We start from the raw sequence: 24,337 nt of genomic DNA, 5'->3' as shown, positions 1-24,337 counted from the left end.
CATAGGAGGAAGAACATAACCACGTTAACTTAGAAGATCAGCCCTCCCCCCGCCCCAAGAACCCAATTCTCGAACACATTCTCCTCCTCCGATTCAATGAGAAAGATTAGCTATCTTGGCAACATGTTGCATATTATTAATATGGGTGAATATCAATTTACCCGTTGTGATATTGAAAATGAGCATATTACCCTCCTATAAAAAAAATATAGCAATTTACTTTCCCTCACTTTTTAAAATGAAGTAATTTACCTCCTTATACAGTGAGATAAAATTGCTTCATTTTAAAAAATATAGGGAAGTAAATTGTTGTATTTAACAAATATAGGGATGTAAATCGCTATTTATTTTTTCATAAGGAGATAATTGGCTCATTTGCGATATCATTAGGGAGTTGCTTGCATTTTTTCTTATTTATATTAATGGAATTTATTTTATACCATAAAAAAGAAAATATGTCTCTCCTTTTTAAGGCCAATAATGATATTTAGTTTCTCATGGTGACAGACAATTATATTAATATCGATTCAAAAGTTTCCCAATGAATTCTTCATATTATATCTTTGTTGTTTTACTTTCAAAATTTGTTTATTTTTTTAACAGGCCATTCACAGACAGTGGTTAAAGTGTCTATTTTTAGATTTGAGAGGGGTAGTGTGTCATATAAATATAACTGAAGGGGGACAATGCTAATTTGAAGAGTTGAAGGGGCTAAACGTAATTTAAATACGGTAACTTTGCGGTACGATTTGAATTAACCGGATAAGTTGGGGGCGATTGTTAAAAGCGTGTACCACTCATGAGTCATGCCATCTTCACCACCATATTCTGGATTCGCACTCCGTAGCGATGAGAATGGCTCTCAATTCCAAATTCATGCAACTTTATGGTACGACGATTCAGAGCAACCTTAATCACGTTTCAGTTCTGGCTGTTTACTTAAATTGCTAATGAATTTGCTTGCGAATGGTTTGCAGTAAGGTTATGATCTGTTGTTGGGTTCGATCGCCGCTTTTTATGTGTTCATGGCACCTTACACAAAGGTCGGAGAAAGCTTCAATGTTCAGGTGCGATGTAATTCGCGGATATTTGTTTTTATGTCAGGGTTCTTGGGGTTTTGGGTTTTTCAACGCTTCTTTTCTTGGAAATATCTTCTTGATTTTCTTTTCGGGATGTTCAGAATTTTTGTTTTTTCAAGAATATGTTCGATGAAAAATATTTGGTTTGAACCTGTTCTCGGGTTTTCAGGATTTTGGGTTTTGGTTTACTTTTTTCTTGGAAATATTTGGATTTCTTCTATTTTTTTGGTCTTGATGAAAACTGAGAAATGGCCAAGAATCTTACAGTTGTTATGTAATTCGCGGATTATTTGTTTTTATTTTTGGGGTTTTGGGTTTTCAAAACTTCTTTTCTTGATCTCTTATCGGATCAACAATGTGTTCGGTCAAATATTTGTTTGATTTTTGTTTTCGGGTTTTTGAGGATTTTGGGTTTCTTTACTTTTTTCTCGGATATAAGTGGTTTCTTTTATTTGTTTGGTCTTGATGAAAATTGAGGACCAAGAATCTTAAAGATGTGTGCTTCTATCGTTTAGGCAATGCACGACATATTATAACATCGCATCAGATAGAGAAGGTAAAACTAGATCTTTTGCTTGGTTACAAAAATTTACTGTTTTGGTGGAGTATTCTATTAATTTTTGTTTGTCTGTGTTTGTTTTTGTGGGCCATGTCAGTATGATCACTTGGAATTTCCTGGAGTTGTTCCTCGTACATTTATAGGTATGGTTTCTTATACTAGTACTCCAATGGTAACATGCATTGTTCCTGATTAGATGTAGTGTGAAGGTGCTCCATCAGTTGCTTGCTTAGTAAATTCTGTTTGATTAGATACTCATAGCTATATACTGTAGAAACTTCAAGACTTTGATTACGCCAGGCATCTCGCCCATTTACTGTTGTTAATGTTGAGTTCATAGCTCAGCTGGGGAACGTTCGTGGGGAATCCTTTGGATTTCTATACATGAGTTTCATGGAAAAACACCGGAATTACGAGAAGCTACATACCGTAATGAATTTCATCACAGTGATAGAAATTAGGTTTAGAACAATTTGCTGCGACTTTCTGAACCATAGGCAACTCCTAGATGGTAGCACTACTTAAGACTCTCTTGAGCCACTTATCCACCCAAAAATTCTACCCATCATTTTAGACAGTAATTCTGATATACCCTCTGCTATCAAGACAGTGGAACACTCACTAGGACATAGTGAATATTTGACTTGCAAATATAATCCCTTCAAGCAAATGGCTGTCCTTTCCCCTTTATTTAATTGATACTACACTTCTTTGCCAAGATATTACCTGGGAACATGAGATGTTATTATTCTCCTTTTTCTCTATAGGTTTGTGCATTGCGACATGTTGTATGTATTTTTTTTTTGTATCTTTCAGATCTTTGTAGATTCACTTATGGTGTGTACTGAAGTACTTTAGTTCCAATGACCGTTTAGAAAAAGACAATGTCTTTGTAGGTGCTTATTTTCACTCTGAATTGTGCTTGTATATGCACCTGATTCATTTACTTTTTCCAATGGACCTTTGGGTGACTGGCGAGGGATTTACTTTATGCAAACATAACCTGTTGGAAGAATGTGGGCATGCTAATATTGGGTCATAAAGGTAGAAACTGGTTTCACAAAGCATTCCGCTTTTAATGTAGAGCCGTAGAGGCATAATACAATTTGATTGAATTTTGCACATGTGATAGAATACTGGATTTATCTTCTGTTTACTCAGGAAACATATAGGAAAAGTTTCTAATCTGAAGACAATCGATTTTAGTAATTATCACGAGTGAACGGTTGAAGAATTATGTGGCTGATTGGGTTATTCTGTTGTATACTATATTCACTGAATTGATTATTTATGATACTTCACTTAATTCATGGTAACTCTATACTAACCAATTGGATAGTTCACATTGAGAAATCTTTAACTCACTTTTTTGGCTAGCTTTTGCTTTGTCTCGACAACTTTAGAGTTTTTAAAATCTCTATTTTCTATCAGTTTTGTGGATGTGATGACCTCCTTTTCTTTTGAATTTATTATATTTATAGCTATGAAATGATTTTGTGGTCGGAAAATGTCGGTTATTTCGCCTATAGGTGATCATGGTTAATGCAGCCCCCTTTCTATGGGTTTCATTGTCATGCCACTCTTTGTCCTTATTGAAATCTTTGGAAAGGTACGTAGGTAACGTAATCTGCGATCTATTTTAGGAGCAGTAAGTGATGTATATGCTTTTCCTAGTATTATCTTTGATACCAATCAATTTCACCTATGTGGGTCTTGATGCATGAATGTGATTCTCTGAAATCTAAGTGCCATCCCTCCACTCTCTGTTTCTTCTATTTGAGCTTTACTTTAAGAGATCTTAACTCGACTGTGATGAAGCTTCGTAAACCAATTGCTAGTCCCCTAGTTGATGAACCCACGGAATTATTTTTGTGATGTGCATCCGAAAAGGTTTCTTCCTTATGCAGTATCTGTTGCTTATGCCTTTCAAAGAATGCCTGAATGATTTATCGATGTTCTTTTCTTCCGTGTGTTAGTTTTTTCATAATTCTGTTGCTTATGCCTTTCAAAGAATGCCTGAACTGTACTATGGAGGCTATTTCTTTCCCCCCACGCATGTAGCATACAATTATAAAAGGGTTTCACCTTACTTGGTATATCATTTTCTAGTAATACATGTGACATGCATTTATTTGGTTCTTCACGTGAAGCATTAGTTAGCATATAACATCCAATGTATTTGATTATGCAAGTCAAGCATATAAGTATGTATAGGTAGGTGATCTATAATCGTTATTGAAACACAGAGGGGCTAGAATATATTGGTTGGCAAGTTATGTGCGAACTAAATGGCTTCGTTTCATTAAGCATAGTGCTGGAAACAAAAGGCTTAATTCGGATTTAAACACTCAACTGAAACACACGTTGGTTGCTAAAAGTATGCATTTTGACGACATTCTAGAACCTAATGGTAGTTGTATCTTCATCTTCCTCTCTTCATGTTTCTAACGAAAGGTAACCAGTGCCTAATTCATTCTTCTCTCCTGATTTTTTCCCCATATTTTTAAATCGAGAAAGGTTGAAACTATTGATTTTACACTTTGTAAACTACAAAACTCGAATTTACTGCACTAATTTCTGTGGAAATCCCTCACTGTCACCATTTTGATTTGGAAATAATGGGATCATTGAATTTTGAGGTTGCTAAAAAATGTGGAGGATGCAAGCATTGGGTTGGGACTTAAATTGGAGAACAAACCTCCTCTCTCTTTGTGGACTTATTCCTTATTCATTTATTGAGTTGGGTTTTCTTCATGTGGTGGTTTCGAAATTTTTTGTTGTTATACATTTATTATCCTTGTGTGATTTTACAGAAACCACAGTCGTTTGTGTTATTAACATCATCATCTTTGCAGGTGTATCATAGAAAAATATGTTGGAAAGTTTATATTATACAACAACGAATTATTTGATTTGTGAACCTTGAAAATAAAATGCTATATGCTAAAATGTTGAATGGTTGTCTAGATGCCAAATTTAAATTTCTCTTCCAAGATGTGTAATTTTTTGTAAATATTTGTAATTTCAAATTTTGTTAAATGATTTTTAAGGAACACAAACTTTTGGTAACTTAATAAATATTAAAATGGAGAACTTTTTTCCTTTTTATTATTAAAATAGAGAACTTTTTTATTTTTATTATTAAAATGGAGAACTTTTTTTCTTTTTATTTATATTACCCACAATTTATAGTTTTCTTTTTTACTCAAAGATTTGTTCTCTCATACCAAATGTTTTTTTGTTACCCAATGAAGTTTTCAAAATCGGTATGAAGTGTGTACTAATTTCTCTTCAAAGAAAACGAAGTATAAATGGACAAAGTTTGGAATGTATTTAATCATTATTCATCTACTTGCTTTTTGAAAATGCATGAAATGTCGTAATTTTTCACTTCCTAATAAATGTGTTAAACTTTTTATTTTTGTAACTAATAATTGATTTAAAATATTTTTTTTTAGTTGTTTGAAAAACTTAAGATGCACGTCGTTTCCTATTTTTGGAAAAATGGATTGATGTAAAATATATTTTTTGGTTTTCAAAGAAGTGCATAATTAATTTTCTTGTGATAAATGATAACAAAAGACTTGTATTATTAATGCTTGTACTTGTCAAGATGTTGAAAAAGCTTTTTAAGATATGTAGTCACAGGTATTATGATAATAATAAATATACTTGGCATCTAGACAAATATTCATCAATTTAGTATGTGCTATTTTATTTTCTAAGTTCACAAGTGAATTAATTTGTTTTTGTATAATAACAATATTCCAATAAATTTTGTTGTGATGCACCTACAAAGTCTAGATGTCAATAATGTGAACAAATATGGTGGTTTTGTAAAATTTGTACAAGAATCATAAATGTTTTGACAAACAAAAAGTTTTGAGGCAGCAACATGGGAACCTAACACAATTTATGAATCAAGAATAAATCAACAAAAATAGTGGAGGATGATCTCCCGTGTAGGCCTCAACTCTAATGTCTCCCGCATCCAGCACATTTAAAGTTGTCTCAAAATTCATAATCCTATGTATTCCAAATGAGAATGGTGAGAATGTGAAGGTTCAGTAGAAATTAGTCACACATCGAGTTCTTGTAGCGTACAAAGAAAAATCCAATGGTTTTGTCATTTCTTGAATTTTAAATATGGGGAAAAAATTTGTAGAGGGAATGATAGGGACAACGGTTGCTTTTTTGTTAGAAAATGACAATGGGGAAGAGAGAGATACAGTACTTTGGTTCTAGATGATGTTAAAATGCATTTTTTTAAGCAATCAAAGTGAAGCAGTTTTAGTTGAGTGTTTAAATCCCTATTTCGACCTTTAGTTTTCCGTACTATTCTTAGTGAGACGATGTTATTTAGATAAGCATAGAACTGAAAAACCAAATATAGACTCTAGCGCCCTTAGGTTTAATAAACGAGTATGGATAGACCATAGATTCTATGCTACAATTGCGTTGTGTATTACTCATAAAAACTCGTCCTTTTGTTTTCTTCAGGTTGACATTAGAGCAAAGGAAGCATGGTTTAAGCTAATATCGGTCATCGACTGATGCAGTCGAAGTGGCGTATCATACGACACCATTGAAGTTGATATCAACAAAAGTGTTCGCCCGACGAACCTATCTTGCACTTGTTTCATAGCGACGAACCTGTTTCAGATTATCTTCCGAATATGCCTAATGGGTTTTAGAAGATTTTTTTTAAATGTAAATTAGCACTCGTTGTTTGTAGAATTTCAGCATTCTTTATATGATATGAAAGATTGTACTTGTATACCTAAAGCAATAAAGACTGTTATTCGTTTTATGTCCAAATAAGTAAAATTTCTAACTTTCGTACATTTTCTTATTTCTACCAACTTGTAAAATGTGCATGTTGTCAAGCATAATTTTTTTTAGAAATATTTAATTTATACTGAATGGCAATAACAGAAAATTTAATAAAATTGAGAAATATTTTTATTTTTTACAAGGTATGAATATAAATAACATTATAGATAATACATAAGTTTTTAATTGTACGATTTATATATGTTTCACAATATTGAATGTTAAAAAAACTTGTTTAGTTTATTCGTTCTGAAGTACCATCAGCATTGGGGCATGGACAAATTCGAGATTCGAAAAATACATCTTTAATGCTTTCTTTGTTTTATATATCTTATTTAATGTGAATTAAAAGTAAAAAAATTTGTAGTAGAATAATACGAGTTCCTTTTTCATCTATATGTTTGTCAATTCTACCTAGCACACGTCTCTACTGGACGCATATTGATGTGTCAAGTTTGTAAAATATATTTTGAATATTCTAATTTTTTTATTTATATATTTTGTTAATCTATTTTCACAAAGAGTAAGAAACTAGAGAAAATTGTAGTAAAAAATACGAGCTTTTTAAATCTCTCTTTTCAACACCACTATCAGAACACCCTTTGTTTAGGGTGTGTTGATGTGTGAAGTTCGAAAAATACATACTTGACTCTCTAGTCTTTTGTATTGTTGAATTTATTTGATTTATTTTTGCTAAGCAGGATAAAAAATATAAGTTTGTTTAGTCTATTTGTTTAGCATTACTCTCGGCATATCCCATACTATGGGCATGTTGATGTGTGAAGTTTGAAAATACATCTTTAATGCTCTACTTTTTACATTATATACTTCATTAATTTATGCTCACAAAGAAAAGTAAAAAATAGAGAAATTTATAATCAAAAGTACGAGTGTTTTAAGTTTATTTGTTGACCACAACATTCTGGGCACCCTATGCTAGTGGTATGTTAATGTGTAGAATTTGAAAATTTGATTTTTAACACTTTAATAATTTTCATTATATATATTAATAATTTATTTTCTCTAAATAAGAGTAAAATGTAGTGAAATTTGCAATACGTATTTTTTAGTTTATTTGTTGAATACTATCCTAAACCCATCCTATGCTAGGAGTATATTGATGTGCGAGGCTTTTAAATTACATATTTAACATTCTAATTATGCATTATATATTTTAATCATTTATTTTCTTAAGTGAATTAAAAACTAAATGTATTTGTAGTTAGAAAATACGAATTCGTTCAACACGTCACACGCCATATCCCATTCTTAGTGCGTGATAATGTGCACTATTCGAAACATACATTTTTTATGTTCTATTTTTGTCCTATTATAAATGACGCCCCAAAAATTTGCACAGCCTAAGGGAGAGGGCTATCATCGAGAAAGGGTAGTCGAAACCCAAGGATACACTCGGCCGGAAGAAAAGGAGCTTAAGTTGGGGTCTTCTAGGAAGGTCTGTTTAGTCAGGCCTGGAGAAGGAGTCGGGAGGCTTACCATAGGCCTAGAGAAAAGGCTAGCGTGGCCGCCATATGGATGCAAATATGTTCCCATATGTATGTGGAGGGAAGCTAAGCAGCTAGCTCAGAGACACAAAAATAGGAGATTTATTCAATTGGTTCAATACTATCCTTACCCTAGGTTGAGGGCATGTTGAAGTATATAACTGTTGGGATTTAGATCATGCCACGAGGGTGCACCACCTCCCCCACGAAACCATACAAGGAGGTGTTCAGCTTTATCACGCGGATGTTCCCCAACTGCATCTGGTCATAGACTTCATTAAATAATATGTTCGCCGATCTCCCTGAATCTATGAAAATTCACCCTACTTCATAGTTGGCTAATAATGCAGTGATGATCAGAGAATCATAATGGAATGCTTTTAGGCGCCGATCGTTTAGTTTGTCCGAATTGGATGAGGGGGTGTCCTTTATCGCCTCCATATCCAATACCTCTTTCACGGTTATGTCATGTGCCTCTCTCATCCGTGCGTTTCGGCATGGTGTGAATTGCCTCCATTGGTCCTCCCGCTATCATTCATATGACTCTTTTATAGGGGAGGGGGGTCATTGGTTTCTGTCATGCCTTCGGATATAGATTTGGACCCCTCCTTTTGGGGAGGGTTTTGGGCTAGAAATTTTTGCCTATTTTGTTTTATAAAAAACTACCTCATCTACCCACATTTGCTTAACTTAGCATACAACTCTTTCGTCACCAACTCCCAAGTGTTCTCCTCGTTGCTGCATCCCTTCCATTTCACCAAGTATTATGCATAATTGCGCATTGTGGTCCTCGTAACTTGGTGATTCATGATCGCTTCAACCATCTTCTCCTTCATCTTCGTCAATTCAAGTGGTGAGCATCTGGGTTGATTACGGGCGTCGTCCTCCTTTTCTGTTGAATATTTATTTAACTAGCTCACATGGAAGACATTGTGGATTTTTCACCAGGGAGGCAACTTTACCTTGTACGCCACCATTCCAATACGCTTGATGATATGTAAAGGGTTGATATATTTTTGTATAAACCAAGGATTTCTCCCCCTTGGACCTTCACCATCACAAGGTTTCCTACATTCAACTCGATAGCGGTGGTTTTTATTTGCATACTTTTTCATCTACTTCTGAGTTTTCTCCAGGTAACTTGTGGCGATGTCAACTATTCTGTTTCCATTCCATAGAGAAACTTCGAGCGAGAGAGGATCTCACACCTTATGCGAAGCCGAGGGTGTGATGGAGGACTAGTTGTTTCCCAGTCATAATTTTAAAAGCGCTCTTATTGGTGGAAGAGCTCTTTTGGGCATTAAAACGCAGCTGAGCAACATCCAAGAGCTTCATCCAATCCTTCTTAGTACCGCGGACAAAGTGCCGAAGGTATTTTTCCATCATAAAATTGAAACATTCACTCTAGCCATCAGATTGCGAGTGATAGCTCGAGCTCACTGAAAGTTTGGATCCGAGAGTTTGAACAACTCGATCCATAAAATGATAGTGTAATGGGAGTCTCAATGACTAACGATATCCTTGGGCAAGCCCTAATATTTGGCCATATGCTTGAAGAAGAGATGAGTCATCCCTTCCGCCGTGACATGTTTTGTGGCTGCGAAAGAAGTGGCATATTTGGATAACCGGTCTACCACAACAATGATGGAGCCTAAGTCTCCCACCTTAGGCAATCTAAAAATGTAGTCCATAGAGACACTCTGCAAAGTCTCTTTGGATGGCTAGTGATTGGGCAACCAAACTTCTTCTGATGGTCTGCCTTATCCTGTTGGCAAATCAAGCAGGTGAGGACATATATCTCTACCAAATCAAACCCGTCTTCTTATGATGCTCTGCTATTTCTTGGACCACTAGGTGGGACCGCTGATCTCGGGCTCTCAGCATCTTGGCCAGCCATTCTCGCAGTAGAATTTACTTGGGTCGCATCAATCCGCCTCGATCCCATGAAGGCACCGAGACTCTAATAACATTTCTCACGAGGTGTCTTCCGCAATGCAAAGGAAACGACACCGTGTGGTTAGCAGTCCATAGTAAATGACTACTTTTGCCTAATAGCAACACAATAACAAAACTCCCGCCGACACTAGCACCGCGTGCCGACAAGAATATCAACATAGAATGCGACATCAGCAACAATAATAAGCAGCAAATTGAACACATGTTTTAGAATGTGGATTTATGAATGCGGAATGCATATACATTGTACAAATGATGCTAGCGCAAGGGGATCACCTTGATAATTACACCAAGCTTCGATAACTTATTCCCCCTTATAATAATTTTAACAAGATTTTTTTTATTGACAATAATAGATACAGAAAAGGTTGAACATCGCACCTCAAGACCCAAAACGTCCTCTTGAGCAAACAAAACTATTTACAAGCTTACAACATGTACAAGACAAAAGACCTACGCCTAAAACTCTAAGACTGCGCAAGTCCAGCGTCTGTCGACGAAAGTTGTTGGTCGGTTGGGTTGAGTGGTTGCATAGCCGAGTGTGCGTTAAGGGTACCTAGAGTGCAGCGGCCCTTGACACCATGCCAGGGGCTTGTTAATGTATGGATTAAGGAAATACATCTTTAATTTTGTTAATACATCAGAAATTAAGGAAATACATCAGAAAGAGTAAAAAATAGAAAAAATTATAGTAAAAGATACGAGTTCTTTAAGTTAATTTAGTTCACCATTACCCTTAGCGTACCCTATACGAGCATGTTGATATGTGAAACTCGAAAAATACATCTTTAGCACTGTACTTTTGTGAAAATACAAATTTTTTATTCTTTGTTTAGCACTATCCTTACAACACCCTGTAGCACCCTCTAATGGCACTCAATTGTATCTCCCCTAAATATTATACTTAAAGTAAACCCTAATTTATATATAAAAATATGCACATAATACAATTCTTGCTGAATATACATACGTAATCTCATCGTTACAACAAACACAGTTAATTTCTCATATGCAAGATTATAAATAAAAAATATATATATATATATGTGTATATTCGCAAATAAAACACCACAAAATACAACTATCATAATTAGTTCACACGTCATCTACGTTCTTAATTTGTATTTATATAGTCCCAAAATGTGAATTCTATTTTACTGACGGGTGAGGAAAAAAACTACGTATTGTCGGTAGACCTCATAATTTAGGATATCTATTGAGCTGCAAAATTTGCGAAAATATGTTGAATCGTATAGTTAGCTAAGGCAGTAGAAATAACGAGAGAACCATTATGGGCTTAATGAACTGCCTGAGTATTAGTAAGTCCAAAGTGGATCGCGGGATCCCTTGCTGGTACTTTATGGTCAATCTCCATTATCATTTGGGCAGCACAATGATGTGCACGCCTAGATTTCATGGAGTCCCATCAGTAGGTCTTCGACTATCATGTAGATCACCTCTTTGGCCGGTGTGTTTTCGTGTTTTGCTCCTTAGTATGAGCCTTATCCTTATGGCACTCGGCACTGCCTCCTAGAGGGATCAACAGGTTGATCCTCGTTTCTACAGGAATATCTATGGCTAGAGCTTTTCTTTTGCAGTTCACAATGCTAATTTTTGTAGATGTAGTTCTTTAGGTAACCTACTTGGATGAACCTTTCTATCTCCTATCTCAGTTGGTGACATCTATTCATTTCATGTCTGTACTCCACGTGGTATTTGAAAAGTATCTAGATGTGGGAAGTTGTGGTCCTTCCTTTGCACCCTTGGACCACTACAAAATAGGGTGTTTGTTTATGGCCATTAGCATCCATGCTGAGCTAGTGATAAGTGGGGTGAAATGCTCGGTGCTGGGTCGATGGGATTCAACTATCCTCGTGGTCCCCTTCTATTTTTTAGAGAAGAGGTGGCTTCATAATCTCATCTTTTATCGTGGATGTGCTTAGCAGGGAGTGTGGTGCCATTATAAGCAAGTTGGTGCTAGGGCGTCTTTAGGTGAGCTAGGAGCTCTTACGCCATAATATTTGCACTGAAGGGAATACGCGCTCCAATAGCTGGGCAGAGTTCCACCACTTCTTTCTTGAGAGAACACTAGATTTATGGAGGTTCTTGATTGGCCATCTCCTTGCAGACGGGATCAACTAGTGTAGGTCTGTCCTGCTGGAGTTGGCCTGTCGGTTATTTGATTTCCTTGTGTGTTGAGCCTCTCCTGGTGAGAAGATTGTACTGCTCCCTTAGCTTGGGAACCTTGAAGGGCTAAGTTGATGGTCTTACGATGAACTAGAAAAGTTGCTAGAGGAAGAGGGATTGGTTGTAGCAGGTAAGGCTGTCGGATCAAGAGTGAGAGCAGGGGTGTTGATATGCCTTAGTGTTTGTTCTGGAAGTGGAACTACAAAACCTACTGCAGCAAGGACAGAAGTGTTTCCTTAAAAAAAGCCATTGTCACATCCATTTTCTAAGTTGGATATTTCTTACATCTCTAGCTCAAATCTCCCACAAATGGCGCCTATAATGTGTACCAAGATCCGACATATCACAATGGTTGAAGGATCTTCACTGAAAATGAGGACTAACCTACAAACAATTTTGATGCTTACATCAATAATGGATTTACTGAAAAGATAATTAAAAATTTTGAAATAACATAAGAGTAATAATAAAATAGTTGAAACGACTTGACAAATTACCAATTTAAAGTGGAAATAATGTTGGAGAGCAAAATAGGGAGAGAAGCTTGCTGAAAATCAAGAGAAAAGACTGATTGCATGAATAATACTTGATACCCTCATAAATGCACAATGACCTTTATTTATAGGCCGATGAAGAGCAAATTTAAGAGTTGTAGCAACTTGTGATACATCGTTAGAAAGTTGCATGGTTAGATTACTAACAAAAAAAGAATAGATTGCTATTTGGACTTATCTTTAAGAAGTTATAACTATTTGAATGAGTCATGTCAGTCAAGCCTACTTATGCAAATTTCATTTTACCTGCTGATGCCAAGTCAGCCACCATCACTCTAGGAGTTTGTTGAAAATTTTTTGGCATGATATGTCTTATGGTGTTAGAAATACGTATAACTTGTCATCTCTAATATCTGGCGAGTATTCATAATTATATTTTAATAATAAAGTTATGTAATTTATTAATCATGCATTGAAAGAATAGAAATTATTCCTAAAAAATACCTCTGAAAAATTAAAAATAACTATATATATAAACTAAGAAAATTTGTTGTTATTTTGTCCATAAAAATGTAAATAAAACAATGTAATAATGACTCGTCCATATGTTACTTAATTCCTTCAAAATAGATCAACAAAAGGAGTCCTACAAACTCGAAGGTTAATAATCTCCAAAGTGGTTGCACAAATCTCCCTCAACCTCTCATTCTCTGCCGATATAGGAGAGCGAACAGCCGGCGGTTCTTGGAACGAAAGCTCGCAATCGCGGGGCTCATCGTTAGCGTTGCTGATGGCCGCCACCAACGTTGCATACGTCCGACGGTCTATGACCTTAAAATCTGCAGACCTCAAGCTGGAAATGGCCCTATTATAGCCAGCAGAACATGACTTAAGAGCCGCGATTTCACGTCTGTTGGTAGCTCCCCTCAAAAGGCTAGAGATCTTAGCAGAAGTTGCTGAAGCAGTGGCTGAGGCTTTGTCTCTTAGTATAGTAGCTATGCCATTGGGGCTGGTTTTGAGGTTGGCTCGTGGATCGGCCTCAACTAGCAACACGCAGACCGCTTTGGGAGTCGTCTGTCCGCATAGTCCTGCAGTGATATCGGCAGCATTGGCTTGGTGAAGAGTTGGAGCCATAGCCAATGCAATTAAGATGAGCAATGAGTTGATCTTGGCTGCAGCCATGCTTAGTGATATTATGTACTGTGTGTGACTTTTTGAGTGCATAGGGGCATTGGCTAGCCTCTGTTTGGATAGTGCACAAACAAGGATTTGATTTGGGAAAACTTGAGAACATGGATTCTGGATTTTAATTCTATACATATTTACAAGGAATAGTATTTATTATTTCATAATGTTTTCCTATTTTTGCGGGGATTTTGCATACTACAAATGAAAAGATAATATTAATCACAATATATCAATCCGCGTCCATTAGAAAATTGACATTGAAGATACATATCAAACCATCATAATTTTGATCTTATCACAATATAATTAATTATTGGTGACACAAAATTATGCATAATACTGTCACTATAATAATTAGTAATATATCTGTAGTGACAATATAAATATATGTACGTAAAAGCAATAATAATTCGTTGTCTATTGTAAATACATGTAGTATGAATGCATACACATCTTACACGTCTTGATATTCCCTCATAATGCTTATTATACCCTTTTGTATCTCCATCATGTTTGTAATTATAATATTTATAATTATAATTTTGATGGTGTGTAAATATTACTATGTAATTCATTTGTATATAAGCTTTCGAAAGAATAAGAAAAGATATTTGAAAAGAATACATATATATTATTTTCTTATGTATTATTAGGAATGATAAGCTAATAAACTTAGAATTTATTATTTGGTTATTTTTATTTGTTTTAAGTTAAAAGTAAAATAAAAATCTTATCACCTTCATTTAGATTTATAATATCTTGATTTTGTATTTATTTGTTTATTGTTTCGGTGTGAGTTATGTAGCTGAAGTCCAGCACCAAAAATAACCAGAAAAAAGAAGTACTCATCTTCATTCAATGGCCTCATTCTCACAACCTCCATTCTTCTCTTCCCTTGTTCCCATCAAGAAGACCAACACTCTTGCTTTCTCTTCACAGCCCACTAAGTTCCTCACCTTCAAGAACTCAAAAATCTCATCCTCCTCTGCAGAATCTTCACCATATTCTCAAGAAAATTCACCGGAAACCCAACCCCAGGAAGAAGACCCGGTTAAACTTGCATTTGCCAAAGCTAAGGCGTACAAGAGTTCCACACAGTCCAGTAATCCGGCTCCGAGGATTGTTGAGAACCCACTTCTAGAGCCATATGCTAGAGTGAATGGAAGTGATGGCGATGGTTCAATCTCTGATGAACTTCAGGATGGGGATGTGAGTAAAGAGGTTCCTTTGGCTGTTAAACTTGCACTGGAAAAGGCAAAGGAGTACAAAAAAAGCAAAAGTCTTGTAGAGAGTGAAGAGGCTGTTCCAGAGATTGTTCAAAGTTCAGGTGTGGAGTCGGCTGAAATGGAGGAAAATGATGGGTTGAAAGCTGATGAAGTCAAGGATGATGGTGGACAGAAGGAGGTTCCTTTGGCGGTTAAATTATCATTAGAGAAAGCAAAGGAGTATAGGAAGAATAAGGGTGTTGTGGGTGGGGAAGATGAGGGAAGTGAAACATTAACTTCAGGTATTCTTGGAGAACTTAATTGTTATTTTACCTGGAATTTAGATAATTCTTGATTTGATTGGTTTAACAATGTCTCATTTAGACATTCACTTAAGTTTCTTCTGTTTCTGCAAAAATTCCTTTATTGTATTGAGAGTAATTCTTGGTTTTGGATAAGTATGCCAGCACCAGTACGTAGTCAAAGACTATTACTTAGGAATCGTTGATTCTTATTAACTTCTGCATAAGATTAACAATTGTCATTTGGTTTGAGTTCTCTGCTTGATTATCCATTCTGATTAGTGTAATTAAAAGATTTATAAGCAGAAATTAGTGGGAGGAAAGACAAGGTGGTTCTTTTCTTTTTGTATTAACAAATATTCTAGCTGAGATATACATTGTGCTAATGTTCTGAGTTTTTACTTCTGATACAAACAGATGAAATGGGTTTAGCCTGAATTTTTATGTGCATTTGATTATAGGATTTAATCGAGTAAATGAGAGAAGTCCTGGAGATAAGCAATCAATTAGGGATGATGGTAAAAAGGAGGATTTCTCAATTTCGAGCATTGATTTTGTGGGGCTTGGCTTCTCGGATAAGAAGAGTGGTAGAAGTTTGCCTGCTGGCTTGGTTCCAATTTCAGACCCTTTTCCAGAAGGGGAGTTGCCTGAAGTGGAGATACTTGTTGGAGATACGAGCAAGTTTGGTGCAGCAGCGTCAAAGCCAATCCCAGTTGAAGAGGATAATGCTGAACTCTATAAGCCAAAGGTGTCCACGTGGGGAGTGTTTCCAAGGCCAAGCGACATTTCGCGAACAGTAAGATACATCAATTTCTTATGATCCGACTGAAAAGGCTTAATAGTAGACTTTTGGTGTTACTTCATACTCTCCATGTTTGTGCTCTTGAACACTATGTATAGTTAGGTACATAATTAATTAACCACTTATCAGTCCAATAAACTTTAAATATGTTATTTGGCTTTATCTTGTGTATCCTGGATGATAAGTAACTCCCAGTAAAATTAGTTTGTATTTCTCTTGGAAAATAATAATGCAGTTCGAATTTGTTTATCGAGCTAAGGTTTAAGATCAACTTATCTACCAAAGAAGAATTTAATCTCGTCCTGTACTAATGTTGATTCTGATTTGTAGAAGACACAAAGGTACAGCTCCTTAGTTTTCATCTTCAAGTTTTTCTTATTGCTGATGCTGGAACTCTAGCTCTTTTAAATGCTGAAAGTATACACTTACAAATATACAAATCCACTGAATTTTAGCAATTGCATGCCCACCAAAACATTTTCTGCATTTGTGCTCGTAAGGATGGGGAATTGCGAGAATGATAAAGAATATTATTCATAAAGCTGTTCATAAACAGTTCAATAAAGTCGGTTTCTTCAAATTGAAGAATTTACTGGAAGTTCCAATTATACATCTAGTATTATGTCGTATCGTCTTGAGAGTAGATCTAAAGTTTTCGGAAGGTACCTAATGCCAAATATGTTTTACGGCATCATATTTACTGCTGCTCGATAAATATGCACTAGGCTGTTGATCTATATTGTTTTCCTCCAAAGTATTTCATTCTGTATAGTAAGCATCTGAAATTTAATTATTTTGTCTTTTTGCTGGTTTCAAGTATGGTGGCGGGAGAACCATACGTCCTGGGGAGGCGCTTGAAACAGCAGATGAGCGAGCTGCCAAAGAAGCACGTACAAGGCAGTTGCTAGCTGCCTACAAGAGCAAAATTGGCCTAAAGATTGACCCAAAGCTGAAATCTGAATGTGAAAAGGTACACGAAGAATGAAATCTTTTCTTCTAGACAAAGCCGCTAACAAAACTTAATATTGATGGTGCTATGAGTTCATGAAAAACAGGTTGTAAAATGGAAATATGTATGACAGCATGGGATTCCAAAGATTATAGTAGAGTATAAGTTGAACATAGGAGTACCTTGAGGAATTACAAGCTGATCCATTTCCAATGATATTCAAACTAGAGTCTTTAAACATGTTCTACAACATAATTCAACTATATCTCGGATTCAGCTTAACTTGAGGCTAATGTCAGAGATTTGAAGCATCAAACACCAACTTCAGCTTGGTAATGGGAAGAACTTGTGCTGTAGGAAAAAATCGTTGTGTAATAGTAGTAATTGATATTAAGCAAAAGAATTTGGGTACTCTGTTAATATCTTTGGCTCATGTTTCTCGAGTCATCAAGGGTATGGGCCCCAGATGCAATCTTTTCTTTACTTGCTTATCATTCTGTTTTCTGGAAGCATGTAAAACTATTTTCAAATTGAAGTATAATAGTGTCACAATGTCAAACCATTGAACTTAAAAATATGGAAAGTATTTATATCATAGATTTCTGATTTGTGCCTAAACATTGACAAATATTTCATGGCAAAGGTTATATAATTCGGATGGAGTGCGAGGGAATTTTCTGATGTTTAGTAGATTGAGTCCGTCAGATTTGTGCTCAGGATGGTTCTGTAACATAGAATAGCATTTTAAGTATGCATATGTATGGATCTCTTAATTTCACATGCATCGTTTACGTTGTTTTCATAATTGGAATTATAATCATATCTCTCTTCTTAGTTATAGTGCTGTCATAATTAGGCATTGAAGGATGGTGATTCACTGATGGACCTTGGCGAACTGGAGGAGGCATTACCCTTTTATGAAAAAGTCATGGAAAAGTTGGCTTTCCAGGTGACATATTGATAGATGTTCAACTAGCATCTGTGATAACTTGCATTTATGTCCTTGGCCCCAAACATATATGAACCTCAAAGATGAGAATCATCCTAATCTTGCTATAATAGTGTATTCTGGCACTTGCTGTCATTCAGTTTGCTGGTAAGTTTTGTGAAGCAATGATATGGGTCTTCTCTTCATTTTTAAAGGGCATAAACATCCCACAGAACCAACATTAAACAAGATTCCTGTGTGCTTACCTTGTGGCTTTGCACTGATTCTGATGGTTGTGTATACCCGTGCTTGAATTTGTATGAGTTTTCACCTCAATGTACCTTTATTTTTGGACACTTGAACTTTGAAAGATAATATAGCTCACAGCTTTTCTTATTGATCATGTTTACCTTGTAATGTTTAGCGGTTAATTCCTCCTAGCTCTAGGCATTTTATTTTCTTTTTGGTATTCAATGTTTTTACACATTTTTTGCAGAGTGAACTTCATGGATTAGCAGCTCTGCAGTGGTCTATATGTCAGGACTCACTCAGCAGGTGTATTTTCTTCTTTAATACATATTCTGTTTTAGCAGCTACTGGCGTGAACATGTATGTAGGACAATTCAACAAGATGATGAGTGAAAATAACTTCGGCTGATGCACGTCAGGAATTTGGAGAAAATGGGAAGAAAAAGAGGAAAAAAAGAACTTTCGGTCATAGGAAGTTGAAATTTTCATGGAAACCAAATGTGCCAAAATCACTTCAATATCTCTCGGTGATACACTAATATAGAAGCTTCCCTCATTTTGATGCCCAAGCATTTCTATTATTAAGATGAAATGTCCGTGGATGATTGAAAAAACATTATCATGTGTCTTCATTTTCCAATACCGAATCTCCATTAAGATGCCAGGCACTTTATTCTTTTTTCCCTAAACTAAAATCATAACTACCTTTGTTTGATGCTAAAGACAGATTTTCTTTATTACTAAGTCTGTCAGATATTTCTTATGGCTCATGCTTCAACTTGTTTTCAAGATATTGCACAAAATTTTCCCTCAAGGACAAGCTGACAGAAATTTAGTAACTCTACCAGAAATGGTTGCTTCTTGTTTTTAAAAAAAAAATGGAGCTTTGTATCCAATAAGATGATGTTAGTTAATACCTCTACTACTAGCACAAACTTCAGGTGGTGAGAATGACTTCAGTTAATGAAAAGAACTGTTCTTGTAGGATGTTCTCATCAAACTTATACTAATCTCAACTATCTAAATTGTTGAGCGTTGCTTTCCTCAAATTGTGCTGCTTAAAATACTAAGCAGTTGCATGGTAGAACTTTACCTCCACTCTCAGCTTTATCAAATTTAGCTTGATTGGTGAATTTACATTGTGCAAATGAAAGGGCTTTGGAAATCTAACCTCTTCACTCTTAGTTTCATATGCAAGAGAGAAGCTTTTTGGTCAAAACTTACAGGACTACATCCTCTACTTTCTGCTTTGGCATAACTCATGTTTATCTTTCCTAAGTTGATTCCATCCTTTATGAAACATAGGAGTATCCCTATATTGTAGACAGATACTAAGAACGATATGTTGTTGATGGCAATTTGCTTCAAGCCTTGCGTGGTAAAGCTATTTCTTTTCTCTTCATTCTTCTTTCACGTCTTTGTTTCCTTATGCTTCTTTATATTCTACTTAATTCGAAATTATCTTATCAGATCTGTTTTGCCTGTCCTCAATAAATAAGCATTGTTAAGCCCACTGGCCCCATCCCTCCAGTGGTGTGATTAATCAAATAAACTTAATTCCTGGAAACTGTTCTAGTTCTCTTTACAGGCCCCCAACACAACTAAGTTGCTCAAAGTTCTAGTTTTATTGATGTAGAATTAGACTCACCCCTTGGCCAAACTTGGCACTATCCACCAGAATGTTCACCCTATTAAAGCTTGAGTACATCACTTTATGTAATTGTTCTTTTATATCCTTGATTGGAATTTTATGGAACTAGATCTTTTGTGCATAATTCATTCTGTTCTTCATAAGACCCTTTTGTCTGTTTCGTTCTGCACCCTAAGTTTGGTACTCCATACTGATGCTTCATATATAAAACACTGAATGACAGACCCAATGAAGCACGCATGATGTACGAGAAGCTTCAGTCTCACCCCAGTCCTCAAGTGAGCAAGAAGGCTAGGCAATTTTTCTTTAGCTTCCAGGTACATTAACACACTTAAATATTTTATATGTAACAAATGAGAGTCTTAGCAAGAAATGGAACTCAAATGGGAGCTGTTTGTTATATTGAATTTGGACCCGAACTCTACTGTTCATTTCTGGCTGTCAAGGAACTGAATAATTCTGTAAGATAATGACCTTAAATGGCAACCAAATACATATGTATTTCTTGAACTGCTAAGTCATGAGCAGAAAATATCGCTGAAGCGTAATCCTAAGTAAAAATAAGATTACAAATTCAAGGTATACGGTGCTTCAATTTATTGATTTATGGTACAAAGATCAAGGGCTTATCTGGAGTAATAATGGCACAGTCACTTCGTATTTGGCAGGCAATGGAAATGATGAAGGTTACCAGCTCGACCCGTTCGTCTCTCAATACTGGTTATCAAAATTATTTTGAAGCATTTCTACAAGAAAAGACAAATTATTCATTGAAAGAGGATCAGGTGGATGAAGGTGGATTGAGTCAAGCCCTCCCCTATGTTGTTTTTCTGGTTTCTCCCGTTGTTATTGTGTTACTAATTGCTGCTTCTAGGTTCCAATAAATATATTTTCTTTTTCTTTTGAAGTGTAAATAGGTCCTAGATAATCTTTCGGTTCGTGATATTTATCGATACCAAGTTATCTATACTTTCTTCCTACAAAAAGTGTTCATATTAGTATTTAGTGAATTTCGGAATGTGTTGGTGAAAATGTTTTTATTTCAAAAGGCGAAAAATCTTTTGGACAATGATAAGATACTGAAATAATCAGGAGGTATGATGAACTGCTCTTTCCACATAGCTTGAGGAGATTATTCAGATACTGAGTAGAGACGGGAGAATAGAATATGCATGTAAACTTCCAAGTCAGTGGTATGAAACCCATTCTGGCTAGATAATTAGCTATTCAAATATGACATTTTATCAAAATATAGCTAAACAACGTGAATGGAAATGTGGATGTAATTAGCAATATCTTGTAATATCTCAGATACAAAATCAAAAGTCTGATCCTGAAGAAAGAATTTGTCTTCATTAATGTAATTTTATACACTACCAGATCAGTTTCTGCTGAACGGCTATGAGTCAAATTATGTTCGAAGTCTTTGAGATGCTTTTCGATATATATTTGAGGAGTAACGGAAAAATCTTGACTAGTTTATTTTAAAGGTCTCTTCAAACAAAGGAGCTTCGCTGAGAAGTGAGTGCAGCTGCTCACTGTAAGTCTTGAGAACACTGACATCTGGATTCTGAAGATCTAATTCTATCGTGGTGGAACTGGGTTCAGCTTCCTCCTGGTTTGATGACTTCCTCTTTTGGTCTTCATAAAACAGTTTCAATGCATCTGTTGTTGACAGAGACTGCACAGATTCATGCAAGCACTTGAACTTGTTTCTTGCTTCCTCTCTTTCGACCAATTTTTCCCTTAACTCACTGGGTAGGCAAGCCATTGCACTTGAAAGGTAGAAATGAAAAGAAAACACAATCAATAAAAAAGTGAAGATCTATGGACAGTGAGTACAGGAACATTCTGTAGTTAATGACAGTTTACATGAACATCACAAGTTGACAGTGTTTGCCTTTTACCTCGTCATCCCTCTGACACGACCCCAACTGTACCCGATAAACACAGAATCCTTAAAGCCAATATTGAACCCCTCTTGTGCAGCAGCTTCCTTTCCAGCAATGAGTCCATCACGGTAGCCTAACTAGCTCACCAGAAACAGCAACATTAGGGGAACAAATGAGGAATTAATTAATGCATTAAAGACAAACAAATTATTTCATTAACTCCGTGTGGGAAAGAAAGCAATCAGATACAATTTTTAGGATACCGTATGGAATTGATCACGTCTCCTCTGCCACTCCCTGTCCATATCAGATGCTCTATTCAATTTCTCAACAGAATCTTCACAAGAAGATCCATCATCATACCACAAATCTCCGGGATCATTTTCTAGACCAACAAAGTAAAGGATAGAAATGTTAGAACTATAAATAAAGTCTCCGGAATTAAGTACATATTCAGACAAACTCAAAGCATCAAGCAAGCAAATTTCATTTGACATGTTGTGATATCAACTCCTTTTTGCAGCTTTATCCATACCTGGTTTTTAATGTTGATCTCTGTCCGTAGAAAGACGGCCAACCTTCTTATTTATCTCAATTCAGAGGATTCTAGATCACTTGCATATACCAAGTTGAGACTCTGGTAGACAGATTTTGAGCACCCAAGGATGTCCAAGGAAATACTTTATCCGCTCAGAAAAATAGAAGTTACAATTCTATAATTGACACCTAAAAGTCTTTCAAGAGATAAAAAAAATTCTAGATGAGGTTGGTACCTCCACAATTCATACTCTAGTGATGTGGGTTGGATAGAATTGTGTGCGTTATTCTAATTATTTCCAAGTTTTCTCTCCTTTTCTTTGTTTGGCATTACCAAGTTTTCGATCATAAACAAACCATGTCCAAAATGTCTCACCAATTCTCTGAAATTTTATCTAGATACAAATGATTCATATGCAAAATGATGTCAGAAGCTGAAATATATAAGTAGCTGGTGAACTACATACCATAAGAATTGTCATTCGCTTCGACTGCATTTGATCCTCCATCTAATTTAACACTTGATGATTGCAAAACTTCTGAATAGAGCTCATTAGCAATACTCCCCTACATCCATATATCAATGAAAATATTCATGAACCTGTTTTGAAGAAACAATGAATACTTTGACCAACAATTTACAGAACCTACTGAGAGAGAGATTGCAAGATTAGGAGGCAACATTTCCCAGATGCGAAAACATATCATGAATTAATTGCAATTAGGTTCAACCTTCACTCCCTATCTTGAACTGGTTTTGATGGCAAAGCACAACTTGACAGAAGGCAGGGAAACTTCTTGCTGCTTTAAATATCTAACAATTGTTGCTTTCTTGATTTTGCATGTGTATATAGTTACTAAACATAATTGCTAATAGAAGTTACATAATAAGGATATTGTCTCTCTCCATATAGAGTGGTGCCGATGCATAAACTTGAAAAGTAGCAAATTAATCATAAATGAAAATCCAAGAATATGGTGATATACCAGGTCTGGAGTTCCAGAGGAAATCAGAAAGAATAAATCACAATGAAAATTGATCCTGTCAGTAGAGGCAAAATGGTTGTGCTGATATAACACTTGGTTGGAGAGGAGAGCTATATATCCTTTTAAACATGATGACCAAATGAATGTAATAGTTGGATTGGCTCAGCTAATCCAAAAAAGTCCAATTTTAACCTATATGCCAATTTATTTGTCCATTAACTGGCCGTGATCCAGCACATTCTGCTATCATCATCACCCGCGCCACTGGCAGCCAGCACCTTACACCACTTACCTATCCCAGGAAAATTCAAGAAGGGAGCACTGGTGACTTGTAAGCATAAAGTAATTGCTTATGATAATTTTCTTTGACGATACTAATTTATGAGTGAAAATAGGAGCTCAGTCGCAAAATCAGTTTCTTTACCAAAGGAATACATAGATATATAGGCTCTACAATGTGGAATTGTCAAAACTGCAAGGTGAGAAGCATCATGTAAGAAAGTACTACTAGCTGCAAGGAGGAAACAATATCATAGAAATCCATCTCCCTCTCCAAAAATCATGAAGCAGATACCCAATCCTTTGCGCCAAATCTCAGACATTTTTTGTTAAAATCCAGAATTCTCTTAGCACTAGGCTCATAATTAAGAATCAATAAGTTAAACACTGTTGCATATGAAATTACGGTCTAAAAACGTCGAACTCTTTCAGAAAATAACAAGTACTACCTTCTGCATACATAAACAGATAGGGAAGGAACGGATTACCTCCATTTTAGCTCAAGAGTTTATGCTTAGAACTTCTGTCGAACACTTGTGAGCATAACTGCTCCTCGCAACTTCCTGCAACTGTTATTGATTAGAGGCGGAAACGATCAGAATCACCACGTCCCACCCCTTTGTTGAGTTCTCTCAGGTTCTATTTCGTGGCCCGTAATCAGCCCAGATTGTGCCCAAATTTAAGCCCACACAATACACCCGACCCAACTCAAACTCGGCCCATATTGTTATTGGGTTTTAACAATGTCAGGCCCA

At 35.8% G+C, this 24,337-nt stretch overlaps 3 protein-coding genes and 1 long non-coding RNA gene across 4 annotated transcripts; 2 read left to right on the top strand and 2 right to left on the bottom strand.

The window, feature by feature from the left end:
- Positions 771 to 6,448, top strand: LOC105169563. The gene is made up of 5 exons (XR_848439.2): positions 771 to 889; positions 978 to 1,067; positions 1,595 to 1,635; positions 1,736 to 1,781; positions 6,139 to 6,448. It is a non-coding gene; the product is annotated as an uncharacterized LOC105169563 (long non-coding RNA).
- On the bottom strand, positions 13,235 to 13,795 carry LOC105170173 (pectinesterase inhibitor-like). Its single transcript, XM_011090821.1, has one exon. It carries the CDS (start codon positions 13,793 to 13,795, stop codon positions 13,235 to 13,237), a length of 561 nt encoding a protein of 186 aa, XP_011089123.1.
- On the top strand, positions 14,604 to 20,932 carry LOC105169554. The gene is made up of 7 exons (XM_011089975.2): positions 14,604 to 15,308; positions 15,770 to 16,104; positions 16,928 to 17,080; positions 17,916 to 18,008; positions 18,484 to 18,542; positions 20,111 to 20,204; positions 20,556 to 20,932. Exons 1-7 carry the CDS (start codon positions 14,660 to 14,662, stop codon positions 20,769 to 20,771), a joined length of 1,599 nt encoding a protein of 532 aa, XP_011088277.1. The 5' UTR covers positions 14,604 to 14,659; the 3' UTR covers positions 20,772 to 20,932.
- LOC105169544 lies at positions 21,153 to 24,198 on the bottom strand. Its single transcript, XM_011089963.2, has 5 exons — positions 24,071 to 24,198; positions 22,784 to 22,883; positions 22,043 to 22,164; positions 21,795 to 21,916; positions 21,153 to 21,662 (listed from the first exon to the last, which is right to left on the bottom strand). The coding sequence occupies exons 1-5, from the start codon at positions 24,074 to 24,076 to the stop codon at positions 21,362 to 21,364; spliced, it is 651 nt and encodes a 216-aa protein (XP_011088265.1). The 5' UTR covers positions 24,077 to 24,198; the 3' UTR covers positions 21,153 to 21,361.

This window comes from Sesamum indicum, linkage group LG1 (assembly GCF_000512975.1).
Source record: "Sesamum indicum cultivar Zhongzhi No. 13 linkage group LG1, S_indicum_v1.0, whole genome shotgun sequence".
Taxonomy (NCBI): Eukaryota; Viridiplantae; Streptophyta; class Magnoliopsida; order Lamiales; family Pedaliaceae; genus Sesamum; species Sesamum indicum.
The sequence above is the reverse complement of the archived record's forward strand: the minus strand, read 5'-3'. Positions and strand labels throughout refer to the sequence as shown.

Bases quoted from the DNA above. Each gene is read 5' to 3' on its own strand.
- LOC105169554 (XM_011089975.2), top strand. From the start codon at position 14,660: ATGGCCTCATTCTCACAACCTCCATTCTTCTCTTCCCTTGTTCCCATC. The intron at 15,309-15,769 runs GTATTCTTGGAG...ATTTGATTATAG, and splicing joins AAGTGAAACATTAACTTCAG to GATTTAATCGAGTAAATGAG. The intron at 17,081-17,915 runs GTACACGAAGAA...TGTCATAATTAG, and splicing joins TGAAATCTGAATGTGAAAAG to GCATTGAAGGATGGTGATTC.
- LOC105170173 (XM_011090821.1), bottom strand. From the start codon at position 13,795: ATGGCTGCAGCCAAGATCAACTCATTGCTCATCTTAATTGCATTGGCT.
- LOC105169544 (XM_011089963.2), bottom strand. The intron at 21,917-22,042 runs GTATCCTAAAAA...CTGGTGAGCTAG, and splicing joins GACGTGATCAATTCCATACG to TTAGGCTACCGTGATGGACT. The intron at 21,663-21,794 runs GTAAAAGGCAAA...CTACCTTTCAAG, and splicing joins CGTGTCAGAGGGATGACGAG to TGCAATGGCTTGCCTACCCA.